This window comes from Plectropomus leopardus, chromosome 2 (genome assembly GCF_008729295.1).
Source record: "Plectropomus leopardus isolate mb chromosome 2, YSFRI_Pleo_2.0, whole genome shotgun sequence".
Lineage (NCBI taxonomy): Eukaryota > Metazoa > Chordata > Actinopteri > Perciformes > Serranidae > Plectropomus > Plectropomus leopardus.
The window spans coordinates 34,397,759-34,414,571 of record NC_056464.1 but is presented as its reverse complement, the minus strand read 5'-3'; the positions used below and the strand labels follow the sequence as shown (position 1 = coordinate 34,414,571).

At 38.7% G+C, this 16,813-nt stretch overlaps 1 protein-coding gene across 3 annotated transcripts in view; it reads right to left on the bottom strand.

Annotated features, from left to right (window-relative positions):
- Nucleotides 1–10,628: 10,628 nt before the first annotated feature.
- Nucleotides 10,629–16,813, bottom strand: part of rnf207a (ring finger protein 207a) — a 29,932-nt gene continuing 23,747 nt past the window's right edge. For 2 of the 3 annotated variants that reach the window (XM_042509464.1, XM_042509456.1), the window contains 5 exons: nucleotides 15,457–15,642; nucleotides 15,129–15,180; nucleotides 14,920–15,037; nucleotides 13,094–13,186; nucleotides 10,629–11,139 (listed from right to left, as the gene is read on the bottom strand). In XM_042509464.1, coding sequence (XP_042365398.1) covers nucleotides 10,989–11,139; nucleotides 13,094–13,186; nucleotides 14,920–15,037; nucleotides 15,129–15,180; nucleotides 15,457–15,642 — 600 coding nt within the window. In that variant the 3' untranslated portion in view covers nucleotides 10,629–10,988. The remainder of the gene's footprint in view (nucleotides 11,140–13,093; nucleotides 13,187–14,919; nucleotides 15,038–15,128; nucleotides 15,181–15,456; nucleotides 15,643–16,813) is intronic. The other variant, XM_042509473.1, reaches the window with a different exon arrangement.

The following is a 16,813-nucleotide window of genomic DNA, read 5'->3' as shown; positions in this document are numbered from 1 at the left end:
GCATCATGCCTGAGGGAGCCACTTTCTACTGACAAACACATAGCCATCACAGCATCACGTGACCTATAAAAGCCAAAAAAGCGTTTCCTTCGCAGTTTTGCAAAATATGGCTTTTTCGAATCACCTTAAATACAACCTCATGTGAGCTTAAAAACCTTTTGGGGGGATTTTTTTCGAAATTGACGTGTTCCCATTATAAATATTTTATATCCCCAATTTCAATTCACGCAATTTAAGGGTTAATAGAAACCCACTTAATATTTTTGTAATTCCCCTTATAAGAATATTATATTAGTAGCTACATTTTTGCACCAGGAGCATTGTACGTATGAGCAGGCAGTTTAAAATGGTCTATAGGATTCATTATGTCGTGCAAGAGAAAACTAAAATATCATTTCACTGTGGAGAAAATCAGTGCGTAGAGCTTTAAAACTATTTCTGTAATCTTCATGCCTTTAGTGAATGATATCCATTCTTGGAAACTGTAGAAAAACCCAACATCACAAGAAAATGTATCTTCGCTTTCTCATACTGTTTCATTTACTAAAAGGATTCTCCTTCAAGGGGGCATTTCCTAAAATGAGGCAGCTGTAGTGGTTTCAGCTTCATGTCTCTCCTTACAAAGAAAATCACAGGGCTGTTTACTTTGAAAGATACAAAGACTGTTACTACCCCTGAAATCTAGTTTTCACTGAACGAGGATTATGAGCAAAAAAGATGAAAATATGAGCTGCATGTTTTCATGAAAATACTGCAGTTCCAGTTTGGTTCTTTTCATGATTCATATTTGCCACATTTTGTTTTGGTTATAAAAAGATGAGAGTGTTTGTTGTTTTTCATTTCAAGGTTGCTTCTGATTTGAAATTTCATCTGGCAAGTTGTTTTTTTTTTTAAACTCTTACGAATAAAAAAGGACAGAACATTTGTTGAAAAGATAAACAGCAGGCGCAAAGGATTTAGCAGAAATTTCATCTGTGTTCAGTAATATGAAGCATTTTGAGAGCGACTTCTGTCCAAGCCTTCAAATGTCCCCCTCTCCATTATTCTCCAATGTATTCATTTTCTCCAGTGTCACAGATCTCTGTTTACTCTCAGCCCGCTCCGCTCACAGATCTCTTTATATACCCCGCTTTTATTTATCCAACTAGACACAACATTTATCTTCCTGCTCTATATGCTCCCTTTTTTGCACTCAGTTGTACATATTCCCAAAGTCAAAGTAGCTTTTTTAAGTGAGCGCCAAACTTGTCAAAACTCAACCAAGAGGTTAAAGCCACACTTGAACAGCACTTAATTTAAAATGACACAGAAATGTTAAAAATCTGATGTTAAAGTGAAAGATGTATTTCTCTCTGCTGCCTCTTGCACCGCAACAATTAGAGTTAAAACGTCGCATGCACCTTGAATGAAAAAACACCTGATTTTCATATTTCACCCACCCAAATTGAAAACAAGTGTTCCTCCGTGATTTACATAAAGTATGGAAATAGTACACACAAAAAGTGAACTTGTTGTCAAGGTTTCCATCCCTGATGGCTTTCATTATTGCAAAGCAGTAACTCGGTTAGCTTGAATGGTCTATTGTGCGCAAACGTGGCAGCAGCGGAGCCGTGAGTCCTTGAGGTAAAAAGCCTTGTCACTTGTTTGCGTGCCTCCTGGGCCTTTTAAGAAAGCATGAATGGAAATTCTATTACTTCTGCAGCAACTGCAGCAATCTTGTATACATTCGTACGAACAAACGAACACAAACATCCCCATGTAACACAGCAGCGGCATGTTCAACACCTCAGAGTACATTTTTACATATGAAAAATGAAAAGTCAACACCATGTTTTTTCACGCCGTCTGGATCCAAAACGATAAAGGCCCCATGTTGCACTAACAAAAAAAAACAAAAAAAAAAAGTAGGCGCATAAAGTTATACATACAACTTTTCTGAAAGCAACAAGAGTATGTGAAACAGTGTAAAGAAAAACAGTAATTATTGATAATTGGGCATTGAAAGTGAAAGTTGGGGATGTTAGTTTACCAAAAACTACCTAAAAGTCCAGTGGTGAAAGATAAAGGTGGGATTTCTTTTAGTTTTCATTGTTCAGGTTTTTAAAGGGAGCCCAATTATCCGCAGAGGTCTCTTCCTTTCTAAAACCCTGTGAGTCAAACCATCTGAATTTTTTTTTGCTGTTGTAACTTTTTCCTACTTTTTTGGCCATAATTTAAGTTGCTCATTGCCTCCTCTCCCATGTTTTGGACAGAGTTTAAACCAATTAGCTCAGGTTTCAAAGGGTTAAATACAAAACTACAACCTGGAACAAAAATATCAAATTGACCTCTTGTAATGTAATTTAATGTTTTATTTTATGGATCCATAACATGCAGAAAAAAATCCCAATACCTCTTTGGTAAGTTTCCTTGACGTGGTGCTATATATGGGAAAATAAAATACAGTATTTAAATAGTACTTTTCTTATTAAATAATTTCAATTCATTGCTAGTGTAACTCAGAGTATTTTTTCCACTGTAAAGCTGATCAGCTGAGCATGGAAAAAAATGTGAACTTTGTGTACAGGCAATTATATATTTTACCATTTATACTAAACAGGACTTTCAATGCAACACTTTTCTTTTTGCTTTAATTTTTCTTGTTCAAAATCTAAGACTTTCTTATGCACTTAATAGATATATTTCTCTCATTTTGGTTGCAAACTTGTTAATCTGTGTAAGAGAGCACTTCTCCCTCTCCAAGACAATCCATCCACCTGACAGGTGCAGCAAATCAAGGTGCTGATTAAACAGCATCGTTACCACACAGGTTTGCTTTGGGATGGTCACAATAAAAGGACACTCCAAACGGTGCAGTGTGAGCTTGAAAACAAGTGGGATTTTGTATGACTAACACTACAGAAATTCATTTTTTTGGTCACAAACGCTCCAAAGAATGAGTTAGTGTGACCACCATTTGTCACACAAAGTTTTTTATTAGAGAAATACGTCTATGAAGTACATTAAAAAAGGTTTTAGATCTTTAACCCAAACATGTGGAAATAGGAGCAAAAAACCAAAGTGTTGCGTTTAAAGTCTTGTTTAGTGTATTATGTGACAACTGTGCCTTTTTTGGCTGCAGCTTGTTTTTGTCTTTGTGTTGTGTGTTGTAGATGCTGGCAGGCGTGATCAGGTCGTTAGTTTTTGGGAACACCTGGGGCCCAGTGTTCCCACTGCTATAAAGTGCTCCTCATTTACTCCGTGATGACAGAGAAAGGGGAGACTTTTTACTCCTCATCCTTTAATTGTTTTACCATACAACGCTCCACTCAGCTCTCTTCCACTCATGCATACAAGCTGACAATAGTTCAGTTCAGTTTTTGTCCCTCATGGGGAAATTTGATCTGCAGTTGCACAAAACAATTTAAAACGACAATAAACAGGCACATAGGACATCATAGCAGCACACAATCAAAACTTGATTAAAAGCAATCCTGAACAAAAGTAAAAATATCGATGAAAGTCATCTAAAAGTGTCAATAATAGGAGTGAGTTCGGTTAACCATTAGAAAAAAAGTCATTAAAATATAGAAATGTCAATGAAAGGAGTGATTACAGTCGTTTCCAATCATTAAAAGTCTTGTGTGTCACAAAAACAGTGCACAGAAATGTGCAAGTTAATTACATTGATAAGTAAATTATATTAATTTGATGCTAACTTATTGACCACCACACTCACTCAGTTTGTTTGTCACTCTTTGTTTTCAGATAAATTAATTGTCTTTGCTGTCACCTCCATGACAAAATAAAGAATAAAGTTTTCATTAATATAAGAATAACCAATCAAATACCATCAGATTTTTGCTTTGCATTTGAATACAGTGCAGTTAAGCTAAAGTTAGTCTTAGTTCTGTGAAAAAGAGAAACTTTGATTGGTTGTAGTTCTGTTTAATGAGGTAAATAGACTGAATCACAATGTTTATTTACAATAACTCTTCTCACTTTATATGCCACATTTTTTTTGTTACATCATTTCACCAATAGAAATAAATAAATAGTGAATGTATCACACTTTACGGCCCCTCGAATGTGTGCTGTCAGCATAAAAATCAACAAAAATTGCCATTTTCTTTTAAAAAAGTCAACTGACTACAGCAAACAGCTAATTTCGGTTCTACTCATTTTATTCCTATATTCAAAATATATTTGAATCAACAAACCAACACTAAAGATTATCAAGTCACTTAACTCTTTAAAAGAAAAATAAAGAACAACTAACCACCTCATGACTTCTTCTCAAGTTTACTTGCCAAACTGCCAACCAAGAAAGGACAAATTCAGAGACTTCAGAGTCAGCTGGCTCTCGTGTAATCTACACTTTATTGGTTATTTTCCATATTGTAGGTCAGCCAATACCAATGTCAGCCAATAGCTGTCAATAAAACTGAAGGAATCAGACACTGCACAGACGGTAAAAGCCCAAACACGAGAGGGGAAACAAGGTTACATGTATGTAACTGTAATTTGCCAGGAATTTCAACCGAATTTTCTTGTAATTAAAACTGAAGTAAATTTGATTATTTTTACCCAGACGAGATATTTTATTTATTTTGCCAATTTGGCCTAAAGCAAGGCAACAGAATTATCTGTTAGAAATATTCTTTTTTTCTTTTTGAATCCAGTTGGCATCAGGGAGCGATGTTAATTAAAAGATAACCTTTATTAATGGTTCAGTTCGTGCTGAGCTGATCAGAGAGAGTCCACAGCTGTAAGAAAGAAGAAGAGGAGGAGGAGGAGGAGGGGGCAGATGGAGGAAGAGGATGGTGTATCTGAAGGAGGAGGAGGTGGGGGGAGGAGGAGGAGGGGAGATGGAGGAAGAGGGTGGTGTATCTGAAGGTGGAGGAGGTGGGGGAGGAGGTGAAGATGGAGGGGGGAGGTATGGCCAGCAGCCCAACAAGCTGCTGATTAATAAGGAGCTGCTGGGCTGCCTCTCCTGAGTCTCGCATGCACGCACGTTTGACACATCCTCGGGCTCGCACCTGTGACTCCTCCGAGTCAAGGACACGCTCACTCGCTGCCATTGTTCGTCGATGCAATAAAAGGAACTCAATTTGTCAGCTCTGTTATTACATTAGTGACAATCCCCGGAGACGTCTCTGAAAGAATGAATCTGCGTGCTTCAGGGCTGCAGACTTCCAGCACAATAAGAAACGTCTTATTCAGAGCATCTCGAGATGACCAATATTTGTGAAATCAAATTTACCAACAGAATTTTTTTTAAAAATTTGTTTTGTTTGTTACAGAGAAATTGAAAATTATTACTGAGACCTTGAAAATAACAACTTTTAACTTATTGTAATTGGAATATAAACAAATACACTGCACATCTGATAAGTGAGTGGCGTGTCTGAGACACGGGCAGATTATGAGACTGTGGTCCCCTGGGCCCAGATATGCAAAAGGACCTATCAATAAGGGAAACAGACACACAGACTATGATGGTTTTGCATTTCGTGGTAATTTCGTGCCTCCTCATGGTTGTTTTGTGTGATTTTATGTTTTCCCTGTGGTTATTTTGTGAATTTTTTAACCATTTTATGTATCTTTTTGGTCATTTTGTTTCTTTTTTGGTCATCATGTGTCTGTTTGTAGCCATTTTATGTCTTCTTGTGGTGTCTTTTGTAATTTGTGAGGTCATTTTGTGTCTCTTTGTAGTCATCGTATGTCTCCTTGTGGTTATTTTGTCTATTCTTGTGATCGTTTTGTATCTGTTTGAGGTCATTTTGTATTTCTTTGGGGTCATTTTGTGTTATTTTTGGTTGTTTCATGTCTCATTGTAGTCATTTCGTATCTTTTTTTGTGGTTGGTTGGCCCCTTTTATACAAGATTTTCTCTTGTCATTTTATCATTTCTGTGTAAACTCGACTTTCAGACTGACTCCAGACTGCTAAAATATCTTTGCATATTAAATATTATTAAATAAATAAACAAGGAGAATTATGCAAATGTGTTTCTCCTTGACATACTTCCAGATGTAGGCCAGGAGGATAGGAATAAAAAATATGACCCTCAGAGCTGCAGGGGTCAGATGAAAATCCTTGGCAATAACTCCTGGGTTAATTATACAGCACGGGGTGCAGTGAGTGATAAATAAAATCGACATGCTTTGACTTGCATGTCTCTAATGGAGTTTAGGTGTTCAGTAGAAATAATGCCTGGCCTGGGTGGGAAGATTTCAGTAAATAAAGTGATAGAATAGTGAGTAATAGTCCCCCGATCTCAAACATCGTACTTAACCTCCACCTGCTGCCTGGAGCGACTCAGCGGTCAGCAGTGAGAAAACTACAAGAAACAGTAACGCTCAAAACGCCCTCAGAGAATGAACCAGTGCTCACGTGTGAAATTGATTCAGGAATGACATTTTTATGCGTCAAGCATCTCAAGTCTCATGGGAGGACGCTCTCAACCCTTGACCCTGTGCATCTGTCACCACCGATAACTGCATCAAAATTGATTCCAATTATGCCTCCAGTCCACCGCCGCCAGCAGAGACGGCGGTGGACAAATCCCTGAGCGAGGGAGTGGCTGCTTTTATATGTTTGAAATCAAACAAAAATAAAGTCAACACTGCTCAAAACTGTAATCTTATGGGAGAATTTCTGTAAGGAGGCTAAGAAACGCTGGACTTACTATGAAAAGCCAGACTTAGTTTAATAGTTTAAGCTGTTATACAAAATCTGTTCAGAGCTCATTAGACTCAATAAAGGAATCTGCATGATTCCACACAACACAATGATTTAGAATAATGAAGATATTCACAGAGAAGCAAGTGTATAATAAATAGTTTGAGAGAAAATATTGTCAAAAAAAAGTAAAAAGCACAATCGCTGATTAAAGGAAAATACATGGAAGGTCCAGAAGCGTGATGCATTTTATTTTTTTATATTTTTCTCTGTTTTTCTAAATTAATCTCAGAATTCTGCCCTTTTTTTATAGGAGAAAAAATCTGCTCATTATCCAGAAATAGTGAAAAAATAATCTTGTTAATTCAGAAAAACAACAATTTAAGAGATTACTTTCTTACTGACTTCTCAGAATTTTCAGATAATAATCACGTTAATATTTTTCTCAAATTTCAGAGATGAAGTTACATAAAAATCATAAACTTTTCTAAAAATTGTAAGATTATAATTTTGTTTTTTTTTCCATGTGAACTTCCCTCAGACTTTTCAGATATCAACGTCATTCATGTTTTTTTCCCATAAAAAATGTTCCTGAGAATTACAAGATAACCTTGTGATTCATGATATTTTTTCAGAATTCTGGGATAATAATCTCTTAAATATAAATACTTTTCATGATTATCTTTCCACCATTTCTCACATAATAATCCTATGCTATTTCTCATATTTGTAAATCTCATCAATATTTTTTTGCCATGAAAACATTTCTCATTATTTTGAGACTAAACAGGCATTTTTTCCTTAAGTGAAAGCATCAAACTTCTATAAGAGGTCAACTGAATGAAAAAAAACAAGATAAAACATGACAATTCATAATTTTGAGGAGCTGATTTTGCTTCGGTCAGAGCCGAGTTAACTGTTTTCCCCTCATTTCCAGTCTACTCTCGCTGTCTGCTGCCTCATTTTCACTGTAGACACAAGAGCTGAAACAATCCTCTCATCAAACTCTCTGCAAAAAGGGAGCAAAATGCCAAACTAGTCCTTTAAAATGATCCTTGAACCACTGGTGGGTTACGATCACGTTACATGAGGTCACTTTTGGGGCATCAGCTGCTGGACAGAGTCAAAGCTTTCAGCAGATGTGATATCTGGACTTTTTATTGAATTTCCACTCAAACATATCCACTTAACTTGTTAATCCTCCTTTCTGCAATACCCCCACTATTCTCTCATCTAATTTGAAAGCCATGATCCATAAACCAAACGCATTAATCTATTAAAATATGTCTTTAGTCAGTAAAATCTTGGGATCCAGTTGCAGATCTGTGGCCCGTAACAAGTGCGGTTTTTTGCAGCAGCATAATTAAGACTCTTAACTGTATTTTCACCCTCATTATATAACCATTTGTAGTTTTATCCTCAATCTGCACTATTTGCTCTAATTGTATTCTTCCTAATGTCATACGCCTTTATTTCTTCAGTGACCCACTTTTTTTCCGAGGAGTTCATTAAACTTTCACATTATCTTTCTCTTCTATCTTTATTGTTTTTTTCTCAATTGTGTGATAGAGATTTTAGAGTTAAAAAGCTTTGGAAGCAGGATTTTTCCTTCAGTGAATCCTCTGTAAGTGTCTTCGGTGGCACCTGCTGTGAAGTGAATGGAGCAAAGGTGTGTCCTGGCTTAATTGCTAAAGAAATGAGAACCATCTCTCTGTGAACTTCACCTTAAATGTGCCATGAATGCCTCTGAAAAATATATATATTTTTTTTATCTGGGAGGGGAAATAACCTTCTGGGGGTTTTTCGCTCCTCCAGCAGTAGGCGAGGGAGCCCAGCAGAGGCTGTGAGAGCAAGAGAATAATGAACAGTGAACATGGACCCGGTAGTTCGATGAGTGCAGATGATGAATGACCACGGGGAGGGAGTACAGGACCAGAGCAGAGGCACAGCCATTTGTTACTCTGCTGTCACAAATGTATTTTTAATGAATCTGCACCTCTGACTCCTCCGCAGAGCAGGACCGTTCCTTAAGGCCAGCATGACCCCAATATTTCCTGTGAAGCTGCGGTTCTGAACAAACCCACTTTAGCTCCGGCTGTGTAATGTAAATAACCTTCTCCTTCTGTGTGCTGGAGCCATCAGTCTCGCTCCTCATTATCATCCTTACCTGTGCCGAGAATCGGGGCCGTTTGCTGTCTCTGCGCTGGCAGCAGGTGGGGAGGTTTCACCCTCAATCGCTCCTGTGTACCGAGCTCTGTGTTTCTTAACGATGTTGTTTTTCCTGGAAGAAAAAGAATCAAAAAAGAGATTTAAGGGTCGGCAACACTATCTCCTGAAATCATTTCAAATTCAAATTATTCAGGTGATATGGCAGCTCCTCGACAGTAAATTGTCCTGCCTTTGCAGCAGGACCGTAGGGAGTGGACTCAAGTCACATGACCTGGACTTGACTCATAGCCTGCATATAAACATGAACAGCAAGACAGCCCCCCAAAAGTGAAGCAAAAATATCGTGTTTGCTCCCTGATGGCAGTAAAGGTCATAAATAAACTCCGCCCCCTCCACATTAACGGCTGGGACACGGGCCAAACTAAAACTTCGTAGTTCACATCAAATAAATCTTTCCCAAAGGTGGTTTCCTTCATTTTAGGTTGTTCTTATCATGCTGACATTTGTTCAAGTGTTCGTTTTTCTGATAAGTTTGGTTTTTTTTATGCTAGAAAAGGTGTTTAATGCATGATTGACAGCTGTGTGTGCCAATCATAGACTGTATATAACGTTGGTCGATACACCACCACGTACCCGTGCTATGCTGAAGTTGCAAGGGTGATGTCACTGAGAGCCGGAGACTGCGCAGTAGCGATATCCGTGGTGGGGGAGTCCCCGCCAAAACACCCGTCCAACCAATCGCGAGCAGCTCCATTACATGGGAGCACATGGATTGGCTGTCACAGCTGTCAATCATGGCGGAAAAGCCCCCATTTGAAGAATTGAATAACTCATTAAAACTGAACTTATAAAAATAAACACTCGAATAAACATCAGGCTGATGAGAACTACCTTCAGTGACAAAAAACATTTTTGGGAAAAATGTATTTGTTTTTAGTCTGGCCTATATCCATTCACTAACATGGAGATGGCAGTGGCTGTATCTGTGATATTTAGTTTAATGTTTGTACAGCGGGAGGAAGTCAAATTGCAATATTTGAATTTATAGTGTGGCACACAGTTGTAGGTTTGTTACCTCTTGAGCAAAAGCAAGTGCCAAAGCCCCTTTTTCTCTGGTCCTTTAGCACCAGTTTCAAAAGTATTTCATTTTGTTGGACAAACAGCCCAGTTTTATGGAAAAGACCATCTTTCTGGCAGTGAAAGGAGAATATCGGGGTAAGAAGGAGCAGAGGGGAGGTAAGAGAAAAGGAAATTTACCTGCTGATTTCCTGCAGGGCAAATGCCTTAAAGCATGTTGCTGACATGGACGTGCTATGCAGTCTAGAGGCGAAACCAAGAGGAATATATTTCCTCCAGTAGACAGCGCCTTGGCCGGCTGAGATATCGAGCATGAGTACCGAGTCTAAAAAAAACTAGCAGGAGATGGAGGTTAAGGCTAGGCCAGTTACATTCACACACCTCTGTAATTCCAGCTTTTCCACTTTTTGCATGTAGATGTAAAAAACCCCGCTGCATCCTGGAAACGACTGCCTCATTTCGGAGTAGACACACATCAACATGTGACCTACACTGACACCCAGAATGACACACACATCATTGCATTTGCTGTGTTCCATCTGCGCTGTCACACCGGTTCAACAATCTTCTGGGGATTTGGACCAGGGCAGTCATCCATCATCAGCCTCAAGGTTCTCCACCCCAAAAAAATGTTTTATGCAAAGAATAGATACTGCAAAAAGCAATTCCACACACACTGCCGAAAAAAGACAGTGCAATAATTCACACCTTTGGCATACTTATCATTTTAACAGCCAAAGCACAAACAGAGCAACAAAAGGCAGAAAAGTTAGATATAATTCACTCAGATTTTTTTTCATTAAAGCAGTCCTCTTAAATAACACCAACATAATTCTTTACGATGTTATCTTTGTCCACGTTCGGCTTTGACAGTCTTTGACCTCCATATATGCGCCTCCAGTTCGTGTGTGTCAGTTCACCTTGAAGCTGTTGACAGCTCCACACCGCTGACAACATGTTATGTACAGTATCCGGACAGCAGAGCAAGAAGTCACATAGTGTCCTGGGCTTGTTACGGTTGAATTAATGCTCTCAGGAGCAGGGAGGGGAGATGGGGACAGAAATCAAATGACACGGTGTTTATGAAGGCAGCTCATTGTGGCTGGTCGTCTCCGTGGGAACCCTCGGCCTGCCCGGGCGATTGGTCTTGACAGAGCTGTCCCCCGCCTCGAGGATCAGTGCGCGGTTGTTCTTGTGCCTGTCTTGGTCTGCGACACCGGTCTGGTTGTCACTGTCAAGAAAAAATAAATGAGGTGCCTCACTCCGAAACCCAATACATAAACACATATTTAATAGATGTTTGTATATTAATGGAAAAAGCTTTGGTTATTTACCGCTTACTGCTATTACTAAACCTGGCCTGTTCTTAAAGGGATAGTTCAGATTGAGAAAGTGGGGTTGTATGAGGTACACTCAGGGCCTGCTCTACCCAATTTGGTGCGCTAGGCGCCCTAACCCTAACCCGCACCTCTGCACCCAATAACGACACATCACATGCTCACACATAATTTAGGAACTTGTCACTGTTTATTTATTTGTAATGTTAATATATATTTTTTTTCTAGACAGAAAACACAAAGTGAGGGTGCCAATGGGCATAGAAAATTATTATTTTAGTATTATTTTCCCTCAAGGCCAAGGGGGACTGACGGCGTGGCGGCGCCCCTCCAGCAGATGGCACCCTAGGCGACCCCCTACATCGCCTATGCCAAGAGCCGGCCCCAGATACACTGGTCATACTCATGTATCACATACAGTAGATGTCAGTCAGTGTGCCCCCAGTTTTGAGAAGACAGACTTGGGAGATGAGCAAGATGTGCTGCAGTGGATGGGGGCAGCAACATAACGTATTTACGCCTCCTACATTTTCATCACAAAAACTTGTTTTAGTTTCCCATCTATGCTGACATCAAAGCCACCAGACTCCATTAAAAAAAAAAAAGTTATTTTAGTTTGCTATACACAGGAGCTCCTAGTCTATTGTCAAGTCTAGTCAATTACCTCAATCAGTTAATTTGCTTGTGTTATTGTGTAATCTCAACTAACCCTTTTAAGGGAAGGGACGGGCATTGCAAATATGCTCAGGCTATAAATGCTGTTGTATGTGGCATCAGTTTGATGCTATATACTTGTCCCAGTACAAACAAACATGAAATGAACTGAAGCACCAAAGTCACACAATAACATAAACTAACTAACTGTTTAAAGCAGTGGTAGACCAGCAGCTCCTGTGTTCAACGATGTTAAATCACTGAAAAAAGCGTAGAAAGTCGTACGCTGAAAATCGTCACAGAATAAATACTTTCAAATTATGTTACTTTTAGAACCCGTCAATGAAATAAAGGCGTTTTAACTTTTTCCCTAAAGAAGCCTTGGTTCCTTCCTTTTTTCTACTTTTGTTCATGCCTTTCACCAAAGAGCACCGTCTTTTCTGGTAGAATTACTTGTTTCAAGAAGCTCTCCTGTTTTTTGGCTGTTTATCAGACGTAAAATCACTTTTCAGTTTCTCTCAGTGGAGTCTGGCTGTGAGGAAAGCGTTTGAATTCACTGTCAGAAATCATCGTCTGACGTTAAGGTAAAGCAGCTAAAATATTCTAAATATATTATACACTTAAAGTGATGTTAACTTTTTTAGGTCCACCTTTTTTAAAGTGGCTAATAAGTTTTGCTGCTGCCCCATATCCACAGTAGTACACTGCTTAGGTTCTGTGTCGGTACTCCAGCCTGCTTCTCCAAACTGGGGGCCATCCTCTGTGTGAGGTAAATTTACAAAAGATATGTACCTCATACAACCACACAAAAGATCCAAACTATCCTTTGAATGCAACATTTAGGGTATTTACTGTGACAAATTTGGATAAAAGGTTGATTTTTTTTGACTCGTCCCTAAAAAGCATATATCACGACACAAACTTCTTTTTGTTTCCTCCATAAAATCCACCACAAATCCGTTCCTTCCATAATACACACCTCGAGGCTTTTATTATAACCCAGCCAGAGGAAATCTGTTGAGACTGGAAATATTTTACTGCAGATTGAAGTCCTTAAATCATCATGTAAGGCACAAAAACATGACAGACTATTTTTTAAATCATAAACAAAATCTAAGAGACTCTGCAGTGGCTGAAATATTGTATTTCACATAAAGAAAAACTACATTTGAGCTGCACGGTGCATGACAGTACCTGCCTTGACTGTCTGTGGCGATTGTGTTGTCATCGTATATTTTCAGCATCGTTTCCGTGCGGTCGTCATGGTGCTCTTTTGGCTCCTGAAACCTAAAAAAAAATACATTTTGAAATATGATCATTTTCTTCAGTTATCGGTGCTGTTAAACAATAAGACTGATGTTTTCCTGCATTGTTCTTGTTTTCAACAAATCCCACAAAAAAAGAACAAAACCAACAACATGTTGGTTTGTCTCTCAGTACTTTCCAACTTCCTAACTTTGTGGTGCACAGCCCAAAGCTCATTCTGAGGATGTTAATCTTCAAAAACAGCTCTCAAAGATATTGTTTCATTTGTAGAAAAGGGTCAGCAATTTCCTAAAACATCTGGTCACTGTAGTTTTACGTGAGCATGATGCAAACAGTGCTTTTGTTGTGGAGTATTTTCAGCTGCAGATTAAAACAAATTTGCTGCTCCAGTGAGTATTTACTGCAGCAGAACAGTGTGCGTGGAATTCAGTTAAGATAAACTACAGTGGCCATGTTCATGGTAATGAAGGAACATGTCACCCAGTGCAACCACGGGTTCACTGATGTGTTTTTAATAGATTTTGGACAACAATGAAGCTCTGTGACACCGAGGAAGAAACCACACAGAGAATACTTGTTATTATAAATAATCCACCGTAGGTTTGGATCTTTTAATGGGATTTGTTGACTATAAATGCACTTACTCAGCGTTATCCTTTAATGTTTAAAGGAACAGTTCACCTCAAAGTCAAATATACATACTTTTCCTCTTACCTGTAGTGCTATTAACCCTTTGAAACCTGGATCGACATCACTTTTCCTTTGCTCCGTTCAGACGCCTTTGCAATTATTTATACCTTTAAAATCTGAGCAAATTGGTTTGCTTTCTTTTGAAAACACGGGGAAAAGGCAATGAACAATTGCAAATGGTAAGGAATTAGTAGATTTGGAAAATTATTCTTCATTTTTTTAATCTAGGGAAACGTCCAAAATAATTATATACTTAAAATTATTCTACAGAACTATTATTTTCAAGCACTTTTTCAGACCATTTCTTTTGTTTTTGTTTTTTTTTTTCTTCTAATTTTTTAGGTCATGTTGTTTTGGGGCCATTTCTTTGCTCATTACCTTTTTCCACATGTTGTTTCTTTAAGAAATCATGCCAATTTGCTCAGTCTTCAAAGGATTAATCAATCTATATTGTTTTGGTGCACTCACCAATGTCTCTTTCCGAAAAAATTACTGTTTTATTCCTAAAAATTAAAATACGTCTGGAAATACACATTAACATAAATCCAACAGATTTGCCTTTTGCAACAACTTTGTCAAAGTGGTGTTTCCTCCCTAACCTTCCTGAAAAGCAAATACAGGTCAAGACTGTAGCCTGAGGCTTATAAAACCTTCTGCCAGGTGACCTCCATCCCCCAAATTTAATATGCAACTCAGTTTTAAACAAAAATGTCGTAGAGGGTCCTTTCTGCACCTCTTTTTCTGCTACATTGTCCTTGGCCTGAAAAACATTGAAGAGCCCTGAATGAGACTGATAATAGCACTACAGGTAAAAAAAAAAAAAATTAAAAGTGAATTAAAACAACACTGACTTTGTTTGGTGATGCATTAAAAAAATTGTTTACAAGACATTTTTCGTTGCTCTTACATCGTACTGTACAACACCCCCCCGCCACCACCCCTCCTGCTTTATGGTGCTTTATGCTTTGGAGGCAACGGGAGCTTCTATTTCCTTCCAATCATCAGTCAACCAATAAGGCAGCAGATGGCCAATATGCGGATAATATATCCTCTGAATACAACACCTGGGCTCGAGTCTCTCTTTGACTTTGGCGATGGACAGGATGTACGGGCTGATCTGTCTGGTGATTGTGGTTAGGTACGAGTTCTCCTGCTTCAGCTGCATCAGGTCGTGAAGCTGGGCTGGAAACATTAAACAAAAATAAGGGAATTGTAATTTGAAACATGAAAAAGATAAATATTTGACTAATATGTTTAGATCTTTGAGACAAACCTTCATAGATTTCCTGCTCATTAGTGACCCTCTGAAAAGTCTCATCCCAGATCTGTGTGGAGAATGCAGTAAGCTGAAACTCGTGAAATAAAATATAACAAGTGCTGCAGTGTTTCGACTCAGGGGATACCTTGACATTTCTTTTCTTTCCCCCTTTCTGTTTGAATCTCTAGCAGTCTACATTTATAACAATGGGTGAAAGTTAGCTTGTTGGTATGCAGCCAGAGGTACTGACTGAGGACAAACGCAGGAACTTTTTGTTTGTCAGAGCTGGCTGTCAGAGGACGGTGCGTGCTAAAGGTCATCATCAAGGTACCACCTGACGCACCTCTTCAAACATGACTCTCATAGTTTCCACCGTGGAGTGCTGGGAGTTTATCTGGCTGTCGATGTGCAGCGATCTGTCCAGGATCTCTCCCATCTTATCCGTGTTGATGATGGAGTGGTGCTTGGTCAGATCTCGGTGCAGCTCCTGGACCTGGTCCTTCAGATTCTGAATCTCTGTCTGGAGAGTCTGTAAACACACACGTACATAAGACATGACGCTGGAGAGGTGCTTCAGTGTCAGAGATCTGAGGGTTTACAGATGCTGGCTGAAGTGCATCTGGGTGTGAAAACCCTCCTGACCAACACACAGGTTGAGTTCTCAGAGGAATTCATGCAGCTGCCTTTTTTTTCTTTTTTTTACCTGGAGGATCAGAGATGGATCCTAGAAAGAGAGGTTGCTGCAGCAGTTTTTAATTAGTGTGGATCCCACTACAGAAGATTTATAAACTATGGACATAAAACTAATCAAATATTTTAAAACATATCCTACTTTTTGTCAATTTATCCATAAAAGATACCTATTATGTGTTTCTCTGCCCATTTTTCCACCCCCACTTCATCTTCTCATCACACTAGTTTGTATTTAAGTCCTGGTTTTCATTTCAGCCTCTTTTTGGTGCTTGATTTTGTTCTGTTATATTCAGTTTTTCTTCTTCCTGCTCAAACCTTAAATAGAAAGTGATCTATCTTGAGTTTTTGCTGTCTGCAGTCTCCTGAGTTTGGGTGCACCTGTTTCAAACCACATGACATCGATATCCATATTATATTGATATATTGTCCAGCCCTACCTTATAGTTATAACGCAGGGGGAAAAGCACATTGTAAACCCCAACAACATGTTAATCATTTTTTTCCATTCAAGTGTAATCCAATTTGTACACTTGCCATTAAATATGTCACAAACATTCATTTCCCATACAGCATAAATTGTAAAAACTTTGGTGATTTTTAAACTTTTATCAAGTGTTCACAAGTTAAAATTCTAATTTGTCACAACACTTTGAATCATGACCATATTTGTATTATTAATAATGCAACAATATTGTAAGGTTGACTATTGTGCTTTTCCCCCTCCTGTGTTTCTGTGATGTAGTTTCCTCGTTTGTCACACCTGCTCTGCATCAGCCTCGTTAGTCCCGGTCTGCGCCTGAGTTTCTTCCAGCCAATCAGCTCCCTGCCTGTTCTCTTCTTAATCACCTGATTCCTCTCACCTGAGCTTCTCTGCCATTTTCTTTACCTGCACTTCATCTCCTCATCACACTAGTTTGTAATTAAGTAATTTTCATTTCAGCCTTTGTTTGGTGCTTAGATTTGTTCTGCAGTATTCAGTTTTTCTTTTTTCTGCTCAAACCTTATAT